This window comes from Furipterus horrens, unplaced genomic scaffold, assembly GCF_987537825.1.
Source record: "Furipterus horrens unplaced genomic scaffold, mFurHor1.1.pri manual_scaffold_5, whole genome shotgun sequence".
NCBI lineage: Eukaryota > Metazoa > Chordata > Mammalia > Chiroptera > Furipteridae > Furipterus > Furipterus horrens.
Genome location: NW_028327175.1, coordinates 178,657,173 through 178,684,283, shown reverse-complemented (window position 1 = coordinate 178,684,283; position 27,111 = coordinate 178,657,173). Strand labels below are relative to the sequence as shown.

The 27,111-nt window shown below is 37.7% G+C and overlaps 1 protein-coding gene across 1 annotated transcript in view; it reads left to right on the top strand.

Moving 5' to 3' along the window:
- ERCC6 (ERCC excision repair 6, chromatin remodeling factor) overlaps positions 1-27,111 on the top strand; it is a 79,509-nt gene that overhangs the window by 38,073 nt on the left and 14,325 nt on the right. The window contains exons 8-11 of the mRNA XM_090278360.1: positions 8,220-8,355; positions 20,426-20,596; positions 21,070-21,246; positions 26,854-26,970. Of these exons, the coding sequence (XP_090134486.1) occupies positions 8,220-8,355; positions 20,426-20,596; positions 21,070-21,246; positions 26,854-26,970 (601 nt within the window). The remainder of the gene's footprint in view (positions 1-8,219; positions 8,356-20,425; positions 20,597-21,069; positions 21,247-26,853; positions 26,971-27,111) is intronic.

Below are 27,111 nucleotides of genomic sequence, written 5' to 3'. Positions count from 1 at the left end.
TGTCAGTCTGTGGAACTCAATTAATATTTCATCAGATGTATTGCTGTGGAGGAGGGTCTTGTGAATTATTGATGACATTTCAATTACAATATTCCTTTAATTCTTTTAGTGGGGGACATCAAAGGAAAATTTTTACGAGACAATGGAGCTGTAGGGCAGGAGAAATTAAACATGTAACACTTTTAATGAATTCCAGGCATTGAGCCTTCATTTTGCAGATGAGCCCTACTAAATACTTTGGGTCAATACAGTTGTCTAAGGTTAGCTTCTACAAATGGATTGTTTACAAACTCAATTATGTTAATATCAATAGTTTACACAATATGGAATTTTAAATTAGACATAATACTTTTAGTTCCATTTATTAAATTTTATATTAAAATATTTGTTTTGGCTGAAGACCAGGTGAACATTACAGTAAGTACAAAGTCTATTCATGGGGAAGGTTGGAGCTTTGGAGAAGCCATTCCCTGAATTTCTTTTATAATTAGTATGCATGAGAACATTTGTAAATAGTGATTTCTTTTTAATGAAGTCACTGTGCTTTCTACCTCCTCTTCAAGTCTTTAAGAATTTTATATAAATTCTAAGGCCAAAGTCTAAATGGTTATCTAAAATGCTAAGATGTTAGAAAACTATGTTTAGATTTTAGTCTTTATTCTCTTTAGGGATTAAATAAACTATTAAAGCTATAGTATTCTGAAAGGAGCATTTTAAACTGTTAGCTCAGTATGGTAGGACTGAAATACTTTATCTTGTAATCAGCACAGTGACTTCATATTTTAAGCTGTAAATTTGTTTTATGTGATTCAGTATTGGTAAAAATAATACTGAGTAAATTATGTGGGTTATTTTCTCTTGAATCCAGTTAATCTTAGAGCTTCTTAGATTCCAATAGGTTTTTCTAAGGAGTAACAGCACGATATTTGCCAGATGGTTATGTTGTAGAAACCTCAGGCTCTCTCTAGGTAAGATTTGGAGACACCTTTAAATAGTATCAATGTGCCTGAAGTCAGCGACTCAGGAAGTCCCTGTGCTATACTCTGGTTCATTGGCAGACAGGTATTTAGTAGAGAGCCAAATACAAATCATAAGCTGTTGAGTGAAGAGCTTTTTATTTTAGTCTTCAGAGTTTAATGGTTTGTTTTTAATCCCTTACTCTTTTATTAATTTAGTAGATCAACACTTCTCATGAGGCATATTTAAAGTTTTAGAATATCTTTTTTTAATTTAATTTTTTAAAAAGATTTTATTTATTATTTTTAGAGAGTGGAGAAAGGAGGGAGAAAGAGGGGGAGAAAAACAATGTGTGAGAGATACATCGATCAGTTGCCTCTCACATGCCTCCAACTGGGGACCTGGCCCACAACCCAGAAATGTGCCCTGACTGGGAATCGAACAAGTGACCTTGTCGTTCACAGGCTGGTGCTCAATTCACTGAGCTACACTAGCCAGGGCTAGAATATTTTAGAAATACTTATATAATTGCAGGAAAGAGAAAAAACATTTGGAGATTTTTAAATACTAAATATTTTGTTATTACAAGGAGGCTGCATTGAAGCAGAGCTTTTTCTTCAAATATTAGAATTCTGTTACCTTTTTCCTGGAAATACATGAAGGCATTTCAGCCCAAGGGAAAAGTCAAAGTTGAAGATGTGCATTTCATGTTTCTTTTCAATGACTGCCGTTAATTAGTTTATTATTTGTAAAAGTGCTTTCTCTCTTCTAAATAAGCTCTTAGGTGACTTGACTCTGTAACTCTACTTGTTTTGTTTGTTTGTTTGTTTGTTTTAACGAGAATGCCCCAAACTGTACCAGATGTTTTACAGGACTGTCTTTTCTTAAATGATTTCTGGGGTTTTCTTATTTCCCATGTCTTTTCTTCCTTTCCTTTCATATTATCATGAAACTTGTGTGGAATCTAGTACTCTGGGCCTAGGAAACCTAAAGTCATTCCTGCAGTGTAATTTTGATCTAAAAATTAAAACATGCTCTCTTGAGTAGTGACAGTCCTACTAGGAGTGACGTCAGGGCTAAAAATGAACAACAACTGTAATCAATTAACTATCAATGTTCATATCCTCTTTTCCATAATGAAATAGTGTGGCATGTTGGTCTGTAGCCCAGATCGTCTTCATTAAAATAGTATTGGTAGAAGTGACCGCCCAAACTGTTGTTATATATCATAAAAACATCTGGGCTCTTTATGGAGAGAGGTGTACTGAGGGATCCCCTCCACTTTTGTGTGCCAGAGCAAATTGTTTTAACAGTTTTATAACATGTCCTCCTCTGAAACTGAATGAATTTGGAGTTTTCCTCTATGTTTATGTCCTAAAGAAAAATAGTCAGATGAATAGTTAAATGAAGTTCAAATAAAATTGAATTGTCAAGTGTTGTGAGTTGGCATTACTCCATTGGCTGTGTACATTTCCTCTGAACTCCTATAAGCTGTAGATTTTGGGGCCCTAATTTCAGATGGTCTTAGTGCTGCAGTTTTAAGGTCCATGATCATTAAGATAGTGTAAATCTCTGGGATACCAAGAAGAAATGTTATGTAAGAGAAATTATTTATTTTTTTAATGTGTTTTGTATGTGTGTTTGTTTTTAAGGAGAAGCATATTACATGTGGTTAGTAAAAATCTATCCTGTTTATGTTCCCAGTTCATAATGTACATACTGTCTTATTTTCACTTTGCTGTTTGTATTATGATACAATAGACCCCTCCCCCAAATTTCATGATGGAGAGGAAATAAATTATTTATCCTTCAGACTTTAGTTAATACTTTAAAGTCTTGCACATCATTTAGGAAATTCCTAATTACAAATTAATAGCCTGAAAAAGTTAATAAACTTTCAAAGGTAAATATCTTAGTTTGTAATTCTGGTAAGTTCTAGACTATGAATAGCAGATTTCTGTCCTACAGGTTGAAATATTTGACCCTGGAACTATTGGCTTGTCCTAAATTCATGATGTGTAAACAATGATAATCAAAGATGAAAGGAATTTTAGCCAGTTTGGTAATTGATACTGTAACCACTCTAGTACATTTAGCCATTTCTTTTTTTTTTTAATTAATTAATTTATTTTTAGAGAGAGGGGAAAGGAGAAAGAGAGGGAGAGAAACATCACTGTGTGGTTGCCTCTCATGTGCCCCCAGATGGGAACCTGACGTGCAACCTAGTAACGTGCCTTGACTGGGAATCGAACCAGCGACACTTGGCTCGCAGGCCGATGCTCAGTCCACTGAGCCATAGCAGCCAGGGCTGATGTGACTGTTAATGGATTTGATGCCCCTTCTGTGGTGCAGGTCTGCTCCTACGTGTCCACTCAGCCTGAAACCCCCATCGTCTTCTAATAAAGGGAAAACAGCAGAAATTAAAGGGTGTAATAAAGCCAGATAGATGATCAGCCAAAATAAGATACTGGCCTTAAATGACAATATGTGAGTCATCATTGCAGTGATTTGCAGAAAGCATGTTATAAAAAGAAAAAATGCTGTATAACATTAAAAAAGCATATGTGTGTATTAATGCTTATTTGAAAGTGAGTTTCTTTTTAACTATTTTAGACAGGTTTTGATCAGTTTTTCATAATCCCTGCTGAGTACATATTGACTCTTTTGTTCCCTTTGGAGGATAATGTTGGTGCATTTAATCCTTTTAGAAAGGAATATTGTCTTGGAAGGCACCAGGGCATAGCCATGCTCTTCGCAGGAAACCTGAATGGGACCTGTCTTGGTAAGCAGCAGAGAAATTCTTGGGAATGCTGCAGAAAGTGTCAGAGTCAGTTTCAGCCTCTGGCTTCTGCAGTCTTAGCCCTTTCTGCAGAGCAGGAGGCAGAGCCACTAACTGTAGTTGGAGGTTGAAGGATTTTAGGAGTAGGTAGAGGCGTTTTGTCACATTGGAGTGTAAGAGTAAGCCTCATTTAAGTTACAGCTTGTTTTTCTATTACAACTACAAAGTATTTTTCAGTTTTGCAGAAGATTTAAAAAAAAATTTCAAGCACTGTGCGATTTACTCTAATTTACATTTTTTTTTAAGTTCAGGTATCATTTATTGAGATGTAGCAAGGAAATAAAAATCACCCGTGATCCCCCTACTCAGAAATGATTTCTTTTAACATTTCAATATATTTTCTTCCAGTCTTCAAAAACTGTTTTCCTTTACTGAAACCAATATTCATTAATTACCTCCTGTAGTTTAGGCATTGAGATCATTTGAAGAAAGGCTGTCTTTACCTTCAAGGAGCTTAGGAAGGCTCTCATATACAATTTCAGTAAGGGATATGATAGGGTTAATATGAGGTTCTAATTAGGGTGGATGCACTGGGGAAGGATCCTTAGCCCTGGAGAGAAAAGGACAGGAAAGATGCTATAGAAGAAGCTGAGGTCTGAAGGACAAATAGACAGTAGCTAGAATAAAAGGGTAAGAAGGGACAAGGCAAAGAGTGAGTGGTCAGGATTATGCTCTTTGTAGTAACTGAAGACAGTGCTGACAGGTGGAGTGCTGAACCTCAAGGGCAGGTGTTGGGATGGGGGCAGTGAGAGGTAAGGCTGAAGAGGTGAGCAGAGGATGGATCCTCATGGGTTCACAGGCCAGGTTACAGTGTTTAAACTATCCCAAGAACAACAGGCAAACGTTAAAAGGGTCTTTAAGTAAAGGGATGAAGCATTCAGATTTTGCTTTTTTGAACTAATCATGCTAGAATGTGCAATAACCCAGGTAAGAGATTATAGTAGCCAGAACTGGAGTATCAACAGTGTAGTTGGAAACAGCAGGTGACTTTGAGAGGAATTTAAGAGGCAGATATTACAGGAACTCTATAGATGATTGGATATAGTGGAGAACAAGAGGGGTCAACCAAGGATGAGGCCTGGATTTTCATTTGGTCACCTGGAGAATAGGTGACAGTTCTTCTGTTTGAATTTGGAAACATGGGAGGAGGGCAAGGTGTGGGGAGGATGGCACCATGGGGACGTATAAGTGGAGATATCAGCCAGCAGTTAGATATCCAAGAATATGGTACTTTGGAGTTCAAGAACAAGACCTGGGCTGGAGACCTAGATTTGGCATCATCAGTGTAGAGAGAAACTACACTGAAACTTTGGGAATTAATGAGATAACATGGGGGAAGTATGTGCAGTGTGCATCTAACTATAGATATTCAACACCCATGATGGATGGGAAAGGTAGGGGTGGGGAAGAATGACAATTTAAGAATTGCCAGTGACTGCTCCAGAATGTGAGAGAGGTAGGCTGTTTGGTCTACAGTGTCCTTAACCAGTCTTGCTCCCAGTTGCCTCTTGTAGCATGAGCTGAGTGAGTCTAGTGTTGAAGAGACTCCATAGTTAGTTTTACTTGCTTAATATTCATCTTATGCACTTAGATGAAGCAGCCACAGTAATGGGGGTGTTGCTCTGGTGGGGCACAGGCTCACTGCAGTACAGAGCTGTTGGTCTCAGACAAGAGAAGGAACACTTGTTTCATTGTAGGAGGAGGGAAGGGGAGGGCAGGATGGTATAGATTCAGTCAGGTATATATGGTATGTAACGCATCAAGATATTTTGACTGTGATTAAATAAAACCTTGTCTCAAATTGGGTTTAATATTCACAATATGTGTGATATATCTAGAAACCACAGGAGTAGGCTGTAGACACAGCATGATCAGTAGATTGGAAATGTCATCAGGGACCCAGATACTTAAATTTTCTACTCAGGCCAGTTCTCCTTGTGGTTATAAGGTCTCCTTGCACTGTAGCCCAACTGCTCAGTGACCATTGGGCTGTTGCCTTATTCACAAGCAGCAGGAGAGACCAACAGCAAAAACTTTCGTCCCACCCTAGAAGGTACAGAAGTCCCTCCTTATCAGAGGAGACTATGTTGCAGGACTCCAGTGGATGCCTAAAACCTTGGATAGTACCGAACCGTATATATACTATTTTTCCTGTACCTACCTGCCTATGATAAAGTTTAATTTATAAATTAGGCCCAGTAAGCACTTAATAATAATAGTATAAAATAATTATAACAATATATTCTAATAAAAGTGAGTGTGGCCTCTCACTCAAAATCTTTTTTTTTAAATAGACGAGCTAATTTTTTTTAGTATATTTTATTGATGATGCTATTACAGTTGTCCCAATTTTTTTACCTTTGCTCCCCTCTGCCCATTTACTCCCCACCAGCATTCCCACTCACCTTAGTTCAAGTCCATGGGTCATGCATATAAGTTCTTCAGTTTCACCCTTTCCTGTACTGTTCTTAACATCCCCCTATCTATTTTGAGCCTACCAATTATTCTTCTTAATCCTTGCACCATTTCCCCATTTCTCCCAGCTGATAACCCTCCAAATGATCCCCACATCTATGATTCTGTTCCTATTCTGGTGGTTTGCTTAGTTTGTTTTTGTTTTTATTTTTTAGATTCTGTTGTTGATAGTTGTGAGTTTGTTGTCATTTTAATGTTCATACTTTTGATTATCTTTTTCTTAAATGTGTCCCTTTAACATTTCATATAGTAATGGCTTGGTGATGATGAACTCCTTTAGCTTTACCTTGTCTGGGAAGCACTTTATCTGCCCTTCCATTCTAAGTGACAGCTTTTCTGGATAGAGTAATCTTGGTTGTAGGTCCTTGCTTTTCATCATTCTGAATGCTTCTTGCCAGTCGCTTCTTGCCTGCAAAGTTTCTTTTGAGAAATCAGCTGATAGTCTTATAGGCACCCCTTTGTAGGTAACTCTTTGCTTTTCTCTTGCTGCTTTTAAGATTCTCTCTTTATCTTTAAGCTTTGGCATTTTAATTATGATATGTCTTGGTGTGGTCCTTCTTGGGTCTAGCTTGTTTGAGACTGTGTTTCCTGGACTTGTATGTCTCTATTTCCTTCGCCAGATTAGAGAAGTTTTCCTTCATTATTTTTTCACATAAGTTTTCAATTTGTTGCTCTTCCTCTTCTCCTTCTATGATTCTGATGTTGGCACGTTTAAAGTTTTCCCAGAGGTTTCTAAGCCCCTCCTTGTTGTTTTCAATTCTTGTTTCTTCATTCTGTACTGGTTGACTGTTTATTTCTTCCTTTTGTTCCAATTCGTTGATCTGAACCCTGATTTCCTTTCCTTCACCACTAGTTTTGTGTGGATTTTTCGTTGTTTCACTTAGCATAGCCTTCATTTCTTCCTTGTTGTACTTAATCTTGTCTGTCAAGTCTTGAGGATCATTATCACCAGTGTTTGAAATCTGCATCTGTTAAGTTGGCTATCTCCTCATCGCTCAGTTCTTGCCCTGGAACTTTGATCTGCTTCCTCCTTTGGGTCGTACTTCTTTGTCTCTTCAACTTGACTGCCTTCTTTATTTGCTTCTGTGTCTTAGGTAGAGCTGTTGCACCTGTTATTTTGTAAGGGGTGGAACCTTAGGTATTCTTCAGTGTGGGGGCAACCCATCTCACCAAGTTGTGGTGCTGTATGTGGTGGAGGAGTCCAAGAGGGAACAGTGCCACCTGCTTAGCTCTCACCCCTTATCCACTAAACAAATAGACTCTGCTGAGAGATGGGCAGTTTATTCCACCACCCCAACCCCCACTGGTTTTCACAGTTAGAAGCAACGTGGCTTTATTTTCTCCTGGCACTGGAACTGTGAGCTGCCCTATCTGGTCTGGGACTGGAATAGTTCCTCACGTTTCCTTCCTGACTTTTATAATGTGTGACTACACTTTCCACTGGGCAGCCCCAACCACTGTGCCTCTGTTACCACACCACGTCCTCTCTGCACTGGCTCTGCCCCTTCTACTTCTCTGGATGAGTATTTCTTTATTTCTTTGTTGGACTTCCCTTCAATTCGATTTTCTGGAGCTTCTGGTTGTTTTTTATAGTTTTGCGGTAGATGTATTTCTTCTTAATTGTTAAGGGAGACACAGCATATCTACCTGCGCCTCCATCTTGGCCAGAAGTCTGAAATTCTTTTCCTTTAGATGTTATCTTTTAATGTATTGGTTACTGTTTGCTCTTAATACCTGCATTCACTAGTTGATTAATGGGATCATAGAGATTTCACTTACTGGGTTTTAATGTCATAGCTTTTTCTATTAAAGAAAATATCAATAAGTTTCCATAGGAGGATTTCCTTTTTTAAGCTAAGTTTTTTTCTCTTTTTTTGCTTTTTTGGCATTTTATCATTCATATGCTCTCATTTATGCTTGTATTTTCTTCTTGGATGTTTGGATACAGGTTTCAGGGTTTGGGTCCAACTATCATCGTCTGTCCGACGACAGTGATGCATCAGTGGGTGAAGGAATTTTATACATGGTGGCCTCCATTCAGAGTGGCAATTCTACACGAAACCGGTTCCTATACCCACAAAAAGGTAACTTTACCACACGTTAGTATGTTTTTGTTTTTTTTGAAGCCTTCCATTTTACATGTTTTTTCTTTGATCCATCTATTTCTCAAATGTACAGTGTGTTTCTATGTTTCTTTTCATGTATTTAAACTTATTACAGATCTAATTTAGAGTTCTATATTTGATAGTCCCTAATGGTGTTGAGATATGTTTGTTGTCCAGTGGAACAGCTGGGCACAGGCATTGTGCACAGCTTGAGAGCACAAGTAGGACCATAAATCAGGGGCCTATGGGACAGTTAACTGGCTGGAATGGGGTCATTAACGGCTTTAGGAAGTTTTAGGAATGTGGGTACAAAACGTCATATAAAACTCTTAATTAGTAAATGCATTCATTAATATGCTTTTAAAACATGTTTTTAACGAACAAAGGAACAACCTACCATTTTGAGAATTTAAAAGTTTGCATTGTTGCTCTTTAGTTGTTTTTTGTTTTCTGAATCCTTAATCATCATATAAGCATAATCACTATTTCTATAGTTGTATTTCTCACTTATTTATAGTTTTAGCCACATTATCTAAAAGGAGGTTTATCTGTGCTCCTATGGGTAGCATAGGTATGTTGTTTTAAAAAGCATAGGTATTATGCTTTTTTATTCTCATCTGTATCATCATCTAGACTAAGCCCCATAAAGTAGGGACTTTATATGTCTTCCTCATTTTTATATTCCAAGTACGCTATAAGCATTTGCTGAATAAATAATAATTGCACATTTATTTTTATTTTTATTTTTTTAATTTATTTTTATTTTTTGGTTTTTCATTTACAGTTGTCCCATTTTTCCCCATTGCTCCCCACCCACCCAGCCCACCCCTTCTTCCACAGTCATATCCCTCCCAGTTGTCCATGTCCATGAATCGTTTATACATGTTCCTTGACTAAACCCTTCCCTTATTTATCCCCCTTCTCTCCTTCTGCCCTCCCCCCTAATAACTGTTAATTACACATTTTTTACTGTGGTTTGCAGGTTGTTTTATTGACAAGAAGTGGCAGTTTATGATGAGCTCTTTCTTTACTGGGTCTTTGAAGCTTTGAGTGAGTGCTCATGCACCCTGTGAAAGAGCTAGTGAAGGGTGGCCTTGCTGAGTTAGACACGTGAGCCACTAAGCTCCAATGTTTCTGTGATTTTGTCAGTACCCCTTCTTTCCAAATTTCCATCTTGTTTGTGATTATGAGTAAGCAGAACTTTTGGTAGAAGTGAATCAGAAATATCTATAGCTTGGTAGCTCAAGCTTGGTGAGAAGGAATCTTACTTATACTAGCAGTTATTAAAACCAACTGACTTTGTCTTGAATTTTAAGTGATAAACGGAAAACAAACTGAGTTAAAATATAATACTGTGAGTAAAAAAGTGATTTTTTTAAGGAGCATGAAAATAACAGTTTAGATTGTTTTTCTGGTCAAATAAATTATCACCGTCCTATCATTAGCCTTGTAAACATTTTTATTCACTTTCATTGTTTATTGATATCTCTTCATGTTTTGTATTGCAAAATTCTGTAGGATTCATTAGTTGATGTTTATCTTTAAAAGGCAAAATTTTCATATGTTCATATTTATCCTTTTATTTTCTTTGGACTAGTGAAGTATCTATATTTCACACCTTCATCTGGGTTATGGCTCACCTGAATTTTCTCTGTAATTATAACCTGAAAAACTACTTTCATGTAAGTGAAATACGTTGACTCATATTGGAAATATAATTGACACTGGTAGGGCTGACTTCCTTACTTGTTCAGAGAGCAAAACCTTAGAGTAGATATTTCACTTCTATTTACAATAATTCTACCTTCTGAGGTTGTTTTGCACACACAGACACATGTATACATATGATTGTTCATAAATTTTTCATGCTTTACAGTTCACCAAGGACTTTAACCTGAAGTTTCTTACTTATTTAACTTTTTAGGAAAAGCAGTAGACTTGTGCTTTTACTTTGACCCTTAACTCTTTCTGCTGTTCCTTTTTTGTTGTAAAATCTCTGAAAATGTAAGTTGTCAAGCAAAAGGTCAAAATGATGTTCTCTTGCACCTTTCAAACCATACTGATATACAATCAGTTTATTATTTGTTATTAATACTTATATTTTACTATTTGTGATGATGACACAACAAACGTGTTAATTCCTTGCAGATACATTGTTAGTAACACTTGCAAGGTCAGAACTCTGGCTTCTGGATTCAGGCACCCTCTGCTCTGTCCTTTTCTACTTGTATATACACAGCTCTTTGCCGTTCCATGCACACCTGTTAGCTTACAGGTGTGTTAAATTGCAATAGAGTTTATGTTTCTTAATCATATTTCAAATATTCTGTCAATGCCAGTCTGGTCTCTAACCCAGCATCTATAGCCTGACCTTTACATCCTATCAGCTGCGATTCCTTCTCCATGAGGGAGCTTTCTATGCCCACCTGCTGTCCTATCTAAATGTAATAGTAGTGTTTTGGCATATGAACATTCAGTGCTGAAGAAATAGGGAAATATTTAAAAATACCTCAAAGAGTAGTAATGCCATACTTATTCTGTGTGCCATTCAAATAGATTATTTCCTAATGACTTGTAGCTGGTATGACATAAAATTTGAAATTTTTGCATTTAGAGAACATATTAAATAATCAAATAATTTCTGAATGGAGCACCTCTATTTTTCTTCTTCCCTAAATAGCCTTTTACAGTAGCTTCCCACCTCTCTCACTGTTTTATCTTATATAAATTATCTTTGTTAATTTCACTTTGACAGCATAATTGGGAATTATCAAATAAAGCCCAGCAACCATGCAAAAAAATATATGGCTAATATTTTCAACCACAAGATCCAATAAAGACATTTTAGTCTCTTGAATCTCCTTTAAGAGTCAGTTGAAATCTTATTTAAGGGGAGTCAGATTTTCCCTTTCTCATTATGCTTTATGATCCCTGTTTTCTAACATAGACAAACTTAATGTGTTAGTCAGTTAGTATTTATTTTTTGAATAACTATAAACACAATATTCCAGGTTTTTGATGCTATTAGGGCTCCCCAAACTGGATGTTGGTTTTAACTTACCTTGAAAAGCTAACCATTTTTATGGGGAAAGAAAATAATGGGTTGGCCAAAAAGTTTGTCTGGTTTTTTCTGTAAGATGGCTCTAGTAGTGCTTAGTTGTCTTTAACTTCATTCAGAATAATTTTGTTAGATTGTATTGTGACAGCTGTCATATCAGCGTGCATTTAAAAAAAGCAAACATCAAAATTGGTACATTTCTGGGTAGCCATTTTAATATTAAAGATGGAAGAAAATATGTAACATTTTCAGCATATTATGCTTTATTATTTCAAGAAAGGTAAAAACACAACTGGATTGCAAGGAAAGATTTGTGCAGTGAATGGAGAAGGTGCTGTGACTGATCGAACATGTTAAAAGTGGTTTGCGAAGTTTCATGCTGGAGATTTCTCACGGGACAATGCTCTACAGTAGGGTAGACCAGTTGAAATTGATAGCAATCAAATTAAGATATTGAGAACAGTCAATGTTATAACATGGGGGAGGTAGCTAACTTAGTAAAATAATCCAAATCAGTGAAGTTATTGGTGAAAATGAAAAATAATGTCTTTTATTTTATGGAAAAACCATACAAATATTTTGGCCAACTCTACATATGAAAAAATAATAGAGCATTTTTGCAATACATATGCTATAACTTACAGTGGGTGGTGGTATCTTTAACATTCTGTTGTAAAATTTATTTAATTATTAAGGACCCTTTTTTCCAATTTGTTTGTTAGAAGATGTGTAATGAGAAATTTCTTGGTTATATTCTGAAACAGTTGTCACTTTATGTCTCTCCCACCTTATTCTTCTATGTAGGATGTGGTAATTCTGTGGAATATTTTAGGTAATTCAAAGTTTTATTAATTCATGGCTTTTAGAGGCTTAAGAGTAAGAAATACAACAATGGCATAAAGGGTTTAAAGCATAGATTTTGTAATTACCAGACCACGGTTTGACTCTTGGATCTGTCATATTATAGCTTTGTGACCTTGGGCAAGTCACTCAGCTTCTGTGATCCCAGTTTGTTCTCCTAGTAAAATGGGAATTTTTAGTAATTTTGTGAGGATTTGTTGGGTTACTGTGTGTGCATAAAAAGCTTACATTTACTATACCAGGTCTGTGGAAAAAGTCCACCCATTGTGCAACATCGATGTAACCTGGCAGCCAAGGCGAGTGAACTGGAATGCACATACGTGAACAACGAATACTTCACTGTACTAGTCAGTGGGTGTGGTAGATGCTTTTGAGTCAGCATGTGTACTCTGTGGCTGTCGCATTCAAAAATGACTGAGTAGAGCAACGAATCTGTATCAAATTTTGCATTAAGCTTAAAGATTTCTCTGTGGAAACTATTTAGATGATTCACCGGGCTGCAGCTATGGGCAACTGGTGATTAGCAGCTTCATCACGACAACATGCCCCCTTATGCATCATGTCTTGTGCAGAATTTTTTGGTGAAACATCAAATCACCCAGGTGACTCAGTCCCCCTACAGCCCAGATTTGGCACCCTGAAACTTCTGGCTTTTCCCAAAACTAAAATCACCTTTGAATGGGAAGACATTTCAGATCATCAGTGAGATTAAGGAAAATACTATGGGACAGCTGATGGTGATTGGGAGAACCGTGTGAGGTCCCAAGGTGCCTTCTTTGAAGGGGATTGAGGCGTCATTATATTATACTATGTACAATGTCTCTTGTATCTTTTTTGATAAATGTCTATTTTTCATATTACATGACGGGATACCTTCTGGACAGACCTCGTATATTAGAAACAAGATGATTGTAGATCTCCTTATCTCAGTGGTTGAGAAAGAAAAGATGCTCTGGCATTTCTTATTGATCCTCTATAAATACTTCAAAAATGTTCATGCTCATTCATGAATAGACCTTTTTTCCTTGTGTCCAGACATATTTGACCCAAATGGAAACAATGAAATAGAATGTTAAAATGGAGGTGGGGGGGGCACAAGAAAGAAAAGACCACATAAAAACATGAACATCTGGTGAAACTATCATGGCGTGTTCTTTAAAAAGCCTGTTTTCTGATACACTAGAGTAAAAAGGCTTGGCTTTTTTTAAAGCTGGAAGGGAGTAAAAACACAAATAAAAGGGCCATAGTCATTCCGTCATTCTAAATATTCAGACCCATTTCAAGTACACAAATTATTATGCAAAATAATGTAATTCCTATTAACTTTAGAGATGGTATATTCACCGGATACAAGAAATGATAGATGTTATGCTTGTTCTGTGAGGTGTATTGTGAAATTATGTTGCCAGAGTCCCTTTTTCTTCATTGTCAGCACAAATCCTTGTTTATTAAAGATTTAGCTTGAAGGAAATTTTAATTAATTACAGGTGCAGTAAGTCCTGCCTGGGAAGCTGCCATGCTGTATTTACTGTGAATGGCCTTCATGTGCCAGTGCTCCACTCGCTCTCCCGCTGCCTGACAGTGTGATTTATGGCTGTTGTTTTCTACCAGTCCACTGTTTGCCCTCTAGGAGCTATTGGTCTCCAGAGCCTCCATAATAACAGTAGTACTTTCACAGACATCTTTTAATGATAACAGCTTTACATTCAGTAAGTCAGGCTAATTGCAGACATACCTTATTAATTGCAAAAACTAGGAGAGAGGTTACATATTTTACAAGCTTTTAATTTGAATCCTCCCGAGATAATTTATCTTAAGTATTTGGATAGAGGCGTCCATAATATTCAACAATTCGCCATTATTGAAACTTCTGTCTAAGCAGTTACAGAAGTCTGTGATTGAATCAGGTGAAAACAAGTAGTCTTAGTTGTGTTTTTACCCAGTGGCTATTGAATAAGTGGAGGTTATCTTTTCACTGGGGACATTTTCAAAATTGTCTTCATCTTTTTATAAATGTGTTTTCTTAATTCTTATTTATCATTATACATCTATAAGCTAACATTACAGAATTTTAAAAATAAACTTCAATTTTAAACATACAAAAAAAGCTGAACATGGTTCCAGTGAAACACGTTTGAGAGGCTTGGAATCTCATTTGTTTAACTTGGAGAAGTGATGTCCAGAATCCAGCTCAAGGTGGCATTCGCTGGAGGCCAATGAATTGACCGTAGTGATTCTGTGCATCCAGCAGTTAGAAGTTGCAGGGTCCACATTTGCAGGGTTTAGTTATGACCCATTGGTAGTTTAACTTCTGCTGTATTTCAGGCCCAAAGCAGTTGTGATTGTTTTCATCTCTCTTTTCTCTGTGCATACACACAGCTCTCTGTCTGGAGTTAAATGGGGCATGGAACATTCTGGGTTTCAGTTTGCTGTCATCTCTCTTCATGAGTTCTAGCAGACGCTGCACTTCTGGAGGAAAGAATGGGGATAGCATCAGGGTAGTTTGCCTGCCCAGCGTCTCCATGGAAAATTTAGATGTGGACGGACTATTGAAATCATCACTGGCTTCTAAAGGTTCCTGTGACTGGTGGTGTGTGTTGCCCGCTGCTTTGACAGCAGCTGTGGCAGGGCAGGTGGCAGTGGAGTAGCAGTGGAGTCAGGGAGAGGTCAATGAAAGCGAGTCCTGGGGGAGCCTGTATGTATGTTTGTAAGGCTGTGAACCCTCAGGTATTTACTGCTGTGTTTATCATCAGGTAGAAAGTCAAGAAATGGTTAAATGAAGTGTGGCCTTTAACGTAGTATTGTGGAGGCGCTAAAAATTGTGAACAGGAAGATGGCAAAATAGCAGTCATAATAATAGTAGCTCTCCTCTGTCAAACCTTGAATAGGCACCAGGTGTTTTACTTATTCTCTAAAGCAAATGTTATTGACTGACATATTAAGTGTATTATGACATATGAGAAGACAGTTTTCTCATCTTTTTTATCTGTCAAAATTTTCTTGGCCCATGTACTTTATTTAATTAAAAAATATTCTAATCCTAGCTTATTAAGATACCATTTTTAAAGATGTTACATTTTACATAATTTTTATGATTGTGATTACATGTATTAGATTTCCTGATATTTATCTATTCTTATGTTCCTGTATAAGCCTTATTAGGTTAGTATGTTGTTAAATTTTATTTATGAAGTAATAGATCTCTAATGTGTTGAGTCTGTCAGTTTTGAAAACACCTTTTACTAGCTTTATATGAATGATTTGGAATGTGTTCTACCTTTTTACGTATTTTGGAACAGTTTAAATAACAGAATCAAATCCTGCTTCACTCATGAAACCCTTGGGTGTGGTAGACACTTGGTGGGAAGAACATAACTTCTTTTTTAAGTTCTTCACTTGGTCTGATTGGTGTGTCTCATTTTTCTTGGATTGATTTTGGTAATTTATTTTGTTAACAGTCATCTCTCAGATGTTCAGATTGTTTTGGAATTAGATCGCACACAGTATTGGTTAACATTTTGTAATCTCTGTATCTGTGGGGATACTTTTTGACAGTTCTCATGCTGTGCATCTGAGTCTGTGTGTTCTTTGGCTTGACTTTTTCGAGGTTTGTTATGTTTGATCTTTTCAAAGAATTGTTTAGTTTTTTTTGCTTCATCAATTCTACCAGTTTTTTTCCTTTAAGAGTCACTAATTTTTTTCATATTACTAATCTTCTCATTTTTCTTTTTAGCAGATGGCATTGACTGCTGAGTTTCATTTCAGTCTTTCTGAATATTGTAAAGAATGAGTATTCCTTAGGCTGATAGCTAGTAAAAGGAGCTCATTAATGATGATACTCAGATTTTTTGTATCTTCATTTTTTTATATTTCATTTTATTTTTATTTTTTAAATTATATTTTATTTATGCCATTACAGTTGTCCCAATTTTCTCTCTATTGTCCCCCTCCTGCCAGAATCACCCACTGCCTCAGGCAGTTCCCACACTGTTATTCATGCCTGTGGGTCATGCATATGTGTTCTTTGGCGACTCTATTTCCTATGCTGTACTTTACATCTCCATGACTATTACTATTCTGTCACTATTAATTTGTACTTCTTAATCCCTTCACCTTTTTCACCCATTCCCCAGAACCCCCTCCCATCTGACAAACATCTAAACATTCTCTGTATCTCTGATTTCTGTTCCTGTTTCTGCTTTTGTTTATTTTGTTTTTTAGATTCAGTTGTTGATAGATATGTATTTATTGTTCATATTTTTGATCTTCTTCTTCTTAAAGAAGACCCACTAACATTTCATATAAACTGGTTTGGTGGTAATAAAATTCTCTAGCTTGTTCTTGTCTGGGAAGCTCTTTATCTGTCCTTCAGTTAGGTCCTTGCTTTTCATCACTTTGAGTGAATTATTTCTCACCAATCCTAACCTGCAAAACTTCTTCTGAGAAGTCAGCTGACATCCCTATCTATGGGAGCTCCCTTTTAGGTAACTAACTGCTTTTCTCTTGCTGCTTTTAAGATTCTCTCTTTATCTTTAGCCTTTGGCATTTTAATTATGATGTGTCTCAGTGTGGGCCTCTTTGGGTCCAACTTGTTTGGGACTCTGCACTTCCTGGACTTATATGTCTATTTCCTTCACCAACTTAGGGAAGTTTTCTGTCATAATTTTTTCAAATAGGTTTCCAATTTCTTGCATTCTCTCTTCTTCCAGCACTGCCATGATGTGAATGTTGGTATGCTTGAAATTGTCCCAGAGGTTCCTTACACTACCCTCTTTTTTTTGGATTCATTTTTCTTGCTATTCTGATTCGGTATTTTTTGCTCTCTTATTTTCCAAATTACTTATTTGATTCTTGGCTTCATCCACTGTACTGTTGATTCCCTGTAAACTGTTCTTTATTTCAGTTAGTGTATCCTTCATTTCTGACTGGATCTTTTCTATGCTGTTGAGGTCCTCACTAAGTCCCTTGAGCATCCTTATAACTAGTGTTTTGAACTCTGCATCTGGTAGCTTGCTTGTCTCCATTTTGTTTAGTTCTTTTTCTGGAGTTTTGTTCTCTACTTTCATTTGGGCCATGTTTCTTTGTCTCCTCATTTTGGCAGCCTCCCTGTGTTTGTTTCTGTTTATTAGTTAGAGCTGCTATGTCTCCCAGGCTTGGTGGAGTGGCCTAATGTGGTAGGTGTCCTGTAGGGTCCAGTGGCACAGCCTCCCCTGTTACCCAAGCTTGGTACTCAGGGTACGCCTACAGTGTGAGCTGTATACACCCTCCTCTCGTAGTTGAGCATTGATTTCTATTGGCACATCTAAGGTCAGCCACCGCATATGTTCTCTCTGGGGTCACACAGCATAAGCTACAAAACAATCTGTAGATGGCTGCTATTTCTGCTGGGCTTGGAGGTTCCCAGGAGAGGCCAAGCTGTGAATGAAGGCCGACTGCTGGTAGTGCCTGGGGCGATTTAGTGAGAGGTATGGAGTTCACTGAAGCTGGGTGCTGCTCATTTGAGTGGATTTTGGAAAATCTGATGCAGGAACCTTCAATACAAGCCATTCATATGGAAACGCCACTGAAAACAGTTTGGGTGGGCCTGAATGTTGGGTGGGGCAGGGCCTCAGGGAATTTCCAGGGTGGGGCAAACAGTGTGAGCCAGGTTGATGGATACTCAGATATGGCGCCCTTCTGCCAGCTCTGTGGCTCTGTGGGTGGAAGGCTCAGAAAAGGAGCAATGGTCTCTGTCAGCACTCGGGAGAAAGCCGCACCCCAGCTCTCATCCTGATGCTGGACAATTCATTTCCTTTCTGAATGTTTCTGATGCCTTTCAATCTGCTGCCCCAGTGCTGGAGTTCAGGGGGAGTGAGTCTGAGTAAGTCTGTGCATAGGCCCTTTAACAGGGACTGCCTGGGATTCCAGCAGTTTCTGTCTTCCACATCCTCAATCTCCGCTGGTTTTTACAGACATAAGTTATGGAAACTTTCTTTCCTTGCACTGGAACCCTGGACTGGGGGACTTGTTGTGGGGCTAGGACCCCTTGCTCCTGAGATATTTCTTCCAATTTTTATCCACCACATGTAGGTGTGGGACTAGCTCATTTTGTGTCTCTGCCCCTCTTACCAGTCTCGATGTGATTTCTTCTTTAATTTTGTAGTTGTAGGACTTCCATTCAACTCGATTTCTGATGGTTTTAAATGATGGTTATTCTCTAGTTTACCAGTAATTTTGATGTGGTTGTGCTAGGAGGAAAGCTGTGTTTACGTATGCTGCCATCTTGACTGGAAGTTGTATCTTAATTTTTAAATTTTTGTTTTCTTTAATGTTTTTCCTCTTCTGATCCATGAAACCCTGAAAGGCTGTGGTCAGGTGCCTGGAGCTCTAAGGCCTTTGCTTTTGGGTTTTGTTGTAGTGCTTTTTTGGTAGGTAAAGTCTCAAACGGCTCTTCTTTCTTTATGTTGTCTCCTTTAATATATAAAACATCCCTCTTCTTTCTTTTCTTTTTTTTTGTTGTTGTTTGATATCTATTTCTTATTCTGCCCTGTTTTTGTTTGCATTTCCTTGGTATATCTTTGATAATTCCCATAATTTCAACTTTCAGTGCCAGTCTGGTTTGGAGCTCTTTTAAACAAGGGTAGGTTTTTGCTGTACTTACCTAGTGGGAAGTCTGGTTGCTGATAACCCACTGTCACATGGAGACCCTGACATGTTCAGTCCTTTTTTCCCTGTAGTGGTTTGCTAGTTCTATATCACTTATGCCCCATTCTACCATGGGCAGGGTGAGATTTTTATACACTTTTGTTTTGTCCTATTCTCACTCTGGGTTTTGTTAAACTATACTGGAATTATAATAACATTTAAAAATATATCCCTTTTTATATTTTAGATCCTTTCTTAACAGGTTCATTAGTATTTGAAAGTGTTTTAACATTTAATTATTGTTTTAATAACTTATTTTAAGAACTGGTATGTATATTACATGTAATTTTCCCTTAAAATTTTTCTTTTGTAGTAAAGTAAAAGGCAATGTTGCCTAATATTTAGTTAATACTAGCTTTAGAGTTGGCTGCCTTTCTATATTAAATCCTGACTTCACCACTTATCAGCTCTGTTTCCCGATATATTATTTACTATCTCCAAGCCACAGTTTCCTCGCCTGTAAAATGGGTGTTAAAAGGACCGCAGAATTGCCTTAGCACTCTGTGCTGAGCTCTCAAGTCTGGAAGATCTGTTGTCTATAGGCAGCCCTTTGCTGGCTGTGTCTGGCATCCTGCACCTATCCCATTCTTGCTGCTTTATTTTCTGGCCAGGCTTGTCTGAAGGTAGAGTTTGTTTTCCTTTGGAGCATGGATGCTAGTTTGGATCAATGCAGGGTTCCAGGGTCAGCTTAGCCCTAGAATTATGGAAAGATTTTCCCTTTGTTTTCTGAAATTTTTAATGTTGCAGAAAAGATGTTCAACACAGGTAGTCTTTCCTCTGAAGGGAATAGTTTCTTTTTTTTGTTCTGACAAGAAGCTACAGTATTTTCAGTAGTCTTTCTTTTTGGAATTTAGCCATCTAGTAGGTATATGCCTAAGTCTATGTCTTTTTTCAGTGTTTCTTCCTCACATTCTAGTATGTTTTGCTCTATTTACCCAGTCTCTCCTCAGATATTTTTCTACCATTTTTAAAAATGATTTTTTAAAAGATATCCTTTCTACTCTGTCCTCTTGAAGTTCATATTATAAATCATTAGAGCACTTGGATTTGTTTTTCTTGTCTCCTTGGCTTTTCTCTCATTCTTTTTTCTTTTGTTTTAAAATAAATCACTTTTTATCTGCCTTGTTTTAAATTTAACAAGGATTGACATAGAGTATGTTTTGGAAAAATAAAAATTGAGTGTTTGTATATTATAACTTTTGGGGGTCTTCTTTTGAGCTCCTCTCAATAGTGGATATGTAGTATTTACCACTTACAGATGAATGAAACCATGTAGTAACCTTCCATTGTTGATAATGTAAAATTACAATTGTATGTATTATGTTTGTATCTATATTTATAAAGTGCTTTCAATTGCATCAAGATTGGAAGGTTGTCATTTCAAGAGTCATGCTTGTTTAATGTAACTTATTTAAAACTGGCTTTACCATTTTATTGTCATTTTAGGAGAAACTAATTCAAGATATTGTTCATTGTCATGGAATTTTAATAACTTCTTATTCCTACATTCGACTGATGCAAGATGATATTAGTAGGCATGACTGGCACTACGTGATCTTGGATGAAGGACACAAAATTCGAAATCCAAATGCTGCCATCACCCTTGCTTGCAAACAGGTATGAACTCTTATAACATGGGAGATTTCCAGGTGAATAATAGTATTTAATTGAGAATTAAGTCCCTGTTTTTAGTAACACACTTATTTAATTTTTTGTTGTGCCTTTGCATAAGGAATTTGAAATATATATTTTGCCTTAATGCAGAAACTTTTTATTCTTGCTGTTAATCATGTTTTCTTTTAAATTCTAATTGTTCATATCACTTAATGTCTCTTGTAGGGATCCATTATTAGAATGTAACCGTATCCAAATTAACCCCATAGTATTCAGCATGAGCAATAAGAAAAAAAATTTCCCTTATGTAATTGAATAATTAAATTAGCATAAAATGTCTTCTATGTTTTAGAGAAGACCAAAATGATATGTAATGTGTTAAATAATGAGATTTGGTGGGAATGTTTTGGGGTAGGGTTGGTGATTATCTGTTAAAAGGTGAATTTAATAAAAAAGTATTTTCTTTCCCAAAATAGTTTCGCACCCCTCATCGCATCATCTTGTCTGGCTCACCAATGCAAAATAATCTGCGGGAGCTGTGGTCCCTCTTTGACTTTATCTTCCCGGGAAAGTTAGGCACATTACCTGTGTTTATGGAACAGTTCTCGGTCCCCATCACCATGGGGGGATATTCAAATGCCTCTCCAGTTCAGGTAACATTATTAGTATTTTAATATTTTAATATTATATTTTGTAGCCAAGTCATTCAGAATATAAGGGAAATAGCCAAACTTATAAATTGGTATCTGATAAAAATTACAAAATAATTTTTGCTCGATAGCTCATATTTTTCCAGATGAGTTTTTAAAAATCATGTAAAATATTCCAGAGTAGTCAGAAATTATGAAATAAGAGTGAATCAGTTCTGGACAGCATATAATTTAGTGCAAATTGAGGTAGTACATTTTATAAAGTAGTATAAAGTTTTAGAAAAGGGGAAACCAGAGAGACTTGTTCAGAGAAGGCTTAATGAGACAGGTACCTCTTATCCTGATTCTAGGATAACAGATTTAGAAGAATGGGCATTAGATTAAGGCAATAGCTACATTATGTGGCCATGTGCAGTGAAGAGACACACTTGATTGGACTGGAGATGTTATGGGGAAGTAGCAGTAAAGCTGTGGATTCTGGAAATGGGAGCCTTGAAAAGGAGGCAGAGGCCCTCAGACAGGAACAGCCACTGAGGTTGTCTGAACAGGAGACTGGGATGGGCTGTTCTCAGAGGGTTACTCAGGTTGCAGGTAGTTATGGAAGGGAAGCTGGCATTGGGGGACCTGTAGGAATCTTTACAGTGAGGGTGATGAAGACCTGGTCCTGGACCTGCATGGTAATCCTGAGGAAGAAGGTGAAGACCAAGGACCCAGGTGGCAATTTTTTAAGCAGAACAAAGACAATGTGAAGGCTGGTAAGGTAAAGGAAATGGTGTAAGTGGTGGTAAGCTTGCTGCAGCTGACCCCTTAAATTTTAGGCCTGGGTGACCAGTAGAATGGAGTTGTCACAGGCAGGAACATCAGGAAATGAAGCTGACCTGAGAGCAGGTTTCACTCTGGGTGAGAGCCAAGGTTTCTGCACAGCTCTCAGGTGGGGCCTGCACCAGCCAGGTCATGACTGAGCCATGAAGAAAGCCTCTCACTGAAAGAGATATTCACATGTTTTGAAATACTTAATTAGAAAAAGAATTTTAGATCTTAAAATTAGAGGACTGTCAACAACAATTTTAATACCTTTTACATTTTGAGATTGAATGATTTTTAATTAACTTTTGTAAGGGCTCTCTTTATCCACTGACTCCCTGTTGTGCTTCATTTGTAGTGTTCTTTTTTAAAACTTTTTATTTTGAAATAATTTCAAGTTTAACAGAAAGTTGCAGGAATCATAAAAAGAACTTCTATATACTCTTCACCCAGATACTCCAGTTGTTAGTATTTTGCTAATGTTTTGCTACATTTGCTTGATCTTTCCTTCCCTCCACCTCCTGCACCTCTCTATACATCACACAAATTTATGGGTTGTTTTTTTTCTGAATCATCTGTGAGCACATTTCACATGATGCCCCTTTCCTCCAAATCCTTCAATGTGTATTTCTTGAGAACAAGGACATTTTCTATAGAATCATATCACATCAATATAATTTTGTTATCTAAAGTCTATGTCATTCGTATTTTGCCAATTCTTCTAGTAGTATCTATGTCTAGTCTTCTTTAATCTGGGGCAGCTTCCCTAATTTTCCTTATGCCTTCACATTTTTGAAGGCCACAGGGCTGTCATTTTATAGAATGTGACTCACTTTGGGTTTTTCTTCTGTTCTTTGTGATCGGATTTAGGTTATGCATTTTTGACAAGGCTATCACAGAAGTGACATGCCTTTCTCAGTGCTTCCTAACTGGAGGTACATGCTGTTTGTTTATCCTTTTGTTGGTGGTATTAATTGGCAGTGGTCTGAATACTTGGGTGAGGTAGTTATTTGCCAGATTTCTAAACTCTTTGAAGTTACCACTTCTCCTTTGGGATTAATAAGTCATTTGTGGGGAAATACTTAGAGAACATGTAATATTGTCTGTTTCTTCCTTGAAGTTCTTGAATTAGAAATTTGTGCACTTAACTTTTTCTTTCATTGTTAGATTATAAGGTCCTTGGGAGCAGAAGTGCTATTTTCTTGTTTGTTTGTTTTTAAGTATATTTTATTGATTATATTGTTACAGTAGTCCCAATATTTTCCCCCTTTGTACCCCTCTGCTCAGTACCCTTCTTCCCCCAGCAATTCCAACCCACTTAGTTCATGTCCATGGGTCATGCATGTAAGTTCTTTGGCTTCACCCTATATTATTCTTAACTTCCCCCTGTCTATTTTGTACCAACCAGTTATGCTTCTTAATCCCTGCACCATTTCCCCATATCTTCCCCTTCCCCCTCCCAGCTAATAAACCTCCAGATGATCCCCATACCTGTGATTCTGTTCCTATTCTGGTTTGCTTAGTTGGATTTTATTTTTATTTTTAAGATTCAGTTGTTGATAGTTCTGAGTTCGTTGTCATTTTAGTGTTCATAGTTTTGATCTTTTTCTTAAATAAGTCCCTTTAACATTTCATATAATAATCGCTTGGTGATAATGAACACTTTTAGCTTTACCTTGTCTGGGAAGCACTTCATCTGCCCTTCCATTCTAAATGATAGCTTTGCTGGATAGAGTAATCTTGGTTGTAGGTCCTTGCTTTTCATTATTCTAAATACTTGTTACCAGTCGCTTCTTGCCTGCAAAGTTTCTTTTGAGAAATCAGCTGATAGTCTTATAGGCACCCCTTTGTAGGTAACTCTTTGCTTTTCTCTTGCTGCTTTTAAGATTCTCTCTTTATCTTTAAGCTTTGGCATTTTAATTATGATATGTCTTGGTGTGGTCTTCTTTGGGTCTAGCTTGTTTGAGACTTAGGTATTCATCAGTACAGGGCAACCCGTTTCACCACGTTGTGGCGCTATATGTAGGAAGGGGTCAGAGAGGGAACAGTGCTGCTTGCTCAGCACTTTCCCCTTTTTCAGGCACTTCTCCCACTTTCGTATGGGACTGGTGCCTCTCTAGCTGTTGCCCTGGCTGTCATTCCCAGAGTGGGTGGGTCTGTGGACACTCCAGGACTGTGGGGGCCCTTTAAATGAGCAGACTCTGCGAGACACCAGCAGTTTTTCCTCCACCCCAACCTCTATTGGTCTGCACAGTCAGAAGGAATGAGGCTTGATTTTCCCCTATGCTGGGACAGTGAGCTGCGTGGGTGGTCAGGAGCTGGGAACGCACCCCACGTGTCCTCCCCACTTTTTAAAATGGGTGACTGCGCTTTCCACCAGCCTTCTGCTGCTGCCGCTGGCACTGCCACCACAAACATGTCCTCTTTGCCCCTCCTACCTGTCTGGATGAGTATTTCTTCTTTATATTTTTGTTTGTTGGACTTCCATGCAGCTCGATTTTTCGGAACTTCTGGTTGTCTCTAGTTTTGAGGTAGTTTTCTTCCTTCTTAGTTATGGAGGGAGACCCAGCGTTTCTGTCTGAGGTGCTGTTTTTATTTGTTCCTTTCTGTTTTAAGTTCATGGCTGCTGTGCATTACTGAATCCCAAGGATATAGTCTGTCAACAGGTATTTATTGTGTCAGGCTGATGCAAAAATGATAGGAGATGGCTGGCAACCAGAACCTCCCTTTGAATAATATTCCCAATTCACTGGAGGCTGTGTGGGGAAAAGTGGTAAACATGATTATAGTACAGGGTAATAAGTAAGGTCTTTCTACGATCAGAGGAAATAGCCAATATTAGAGCTTGTGGGAGTCAAGAAAGCCTTCCTGGGGATGGGATGACTGTGCTAGGACCTGTAAGATTGGGGAGGAAAAGGGGGAAGAAAAGTTAACTACCAGATATAGGGACCGTTTCTTGGATTTGTGTGTTAAACTTGTGCTGAAGATTTTAAAACTGAAAAGAACCTGAGAAGTCATCTAGTTGTACCTTCTTTCATCCTCAAGGTTATTGAGACTCAGCACTTCGCTCTGGCAGAAGCAAAGCTGGGGAATAATTATCACTCTGCTTTGTCAGAAAGAGGAAGGAAACATGGGTATGCTCAGCTAGGTATCCATTTCCCACAGTACTGGGGAGTTGGAAGTAATAGAGAAATGCATTTGGATTCACTGCCCCCCTCCCCATGCCCATATGTTTTTTACTCACAGAAGAGAAGACACCAGAGGAAGATGGGAATTAAATACAGAGTCAGCTTTATTGCTTGAAGGACAGGATTCCCTAAGAGAGTTGAACTGGAAAGTGTGGCTTGACATGAAGGCTAAAATAGGGTTTCCTGGTCGTTCCTGCTTTCCCATCCCCACCCCAGTCTAGAGCTTAAGGGCTTCCTCTGGGGAGAGTTGTGTATGAGAAACAGACCTAGACCCATGCCCAGCTGCTCTGGGCTCTGACCCTTGTCAGCTCACCTCAGTGGCCCAGGAGCAGGGGAACTTTCCAGAGGGGTGGACAGGTGGGAGGGAGAACGGAAGTGAGTAGCCAGGCCACTCAGCAGCAACCCTGGTCTCCCAGCATCACCAACTTGCTCACTAGTCCTTCTGGAGGAGACAGTTTAGGCGCAACACTGTATAGCTTTTTGAAGAATTTGAACAAGTACTTGCTTCCATGGTGGGACTGTAATGTTGTGATGTTTTGTTAAATTCTGAAATTTAATTATCTCTGCATTAACAACCCATTATATGTACCTGATCATCATCTTAAAGGTAATTTTAATCAATGTCTGAATGATATTGAGCTTCTGTATTGTCTGCTATTCCAAGTAAAACCTGTTATTTATGTTTACATACTCATAAACATAAGATAAACACACATACACGAACATACATGTATATATACTCGAGGTGTTCTTAGGGTCCTTTAAAATGTTTTCTTTTATCATGTTAATTTTGTTACATGAAGTTTTATTTATTATGATCAACCTCTCATTTATTGTGCAGCTAACTTCCTTAAATTTAAACTTTGGTTGGAATTTTTCTTGTTCCATTAAAGAGTAATTTACTAGGTTGTTAAGCCTATTTAGATTTTTTAAAATATCAATAATGTATTGAATTCTTTCTTTGCCTTTAAGTGAAATGCAGAGAGAGTGGTTTTCTGCAGTGTGGGTCTTTGTTTTTCTACGGTGCAGTTAATATCCATCTCATGTGGCTATGCTCTGTTGCAGAACCATATGCTCCATTGTAGACTAGAGTGACCTTTCATTTCTGAGATCATAGGGCTTTTCTTGAACTTGCTCTCCAAAGTCTCCAGTGAGCAGTAATCTCTGCTGATTATCTGGTTGCTTCCATTGCAGCAGCTTCCCCCATGGTTGGCTTTTGATCTTCAGCTTGCAGAGTAGCAGTTCCTTTGTAGCTTTTGGAGACTCCCAAGATTATAAATAGATTTGTTTGAAAGCAGTTTTTCCCTAGAGGGTTTAACTACGCAGTAATAATTAAAGCAAAGTATAGAAAAGGAATAGGGTACAAAATTATCAGTAGCTCTTTTGATTGTACATTTTGGTCAGTTTTTTTATTTTAACTGATATTATTATGAAAGCCCCTACCTCCTGGAGCATATTGAATTTAATACTAATTTTTCCAACCATTTCCAACCAATTTTATGTAATAATTGGTCATCCTTTTGAAAATGACTTGTTTAAGCTTTGGAATCAATTGAAAGGTAAGAACAAATGCATTTCTTAAACATACAGTAATTGTTTTCCTTTCGTCTTACTTAAGGTTAAAACTGCTTATAAATGTGCATGTGTCTTACGAGATACCATAAATCCATACCTCCTGCGGAGAATGAAGTCAGATGTCAAAATGAGCCTTTCTTTGCCAGATAAAAATGAACAGGTCTGTAAATCCAGGAGTTAACAAAACATTTCTAAAGCCTGGGTTGGGTGGCAGGAGCTGTGGGGGCAGGCTGATCTACATTTGCATATACTAGTATGTAATGTGACAGGTGAGAATGATGTGACATCTGCATATACAAGT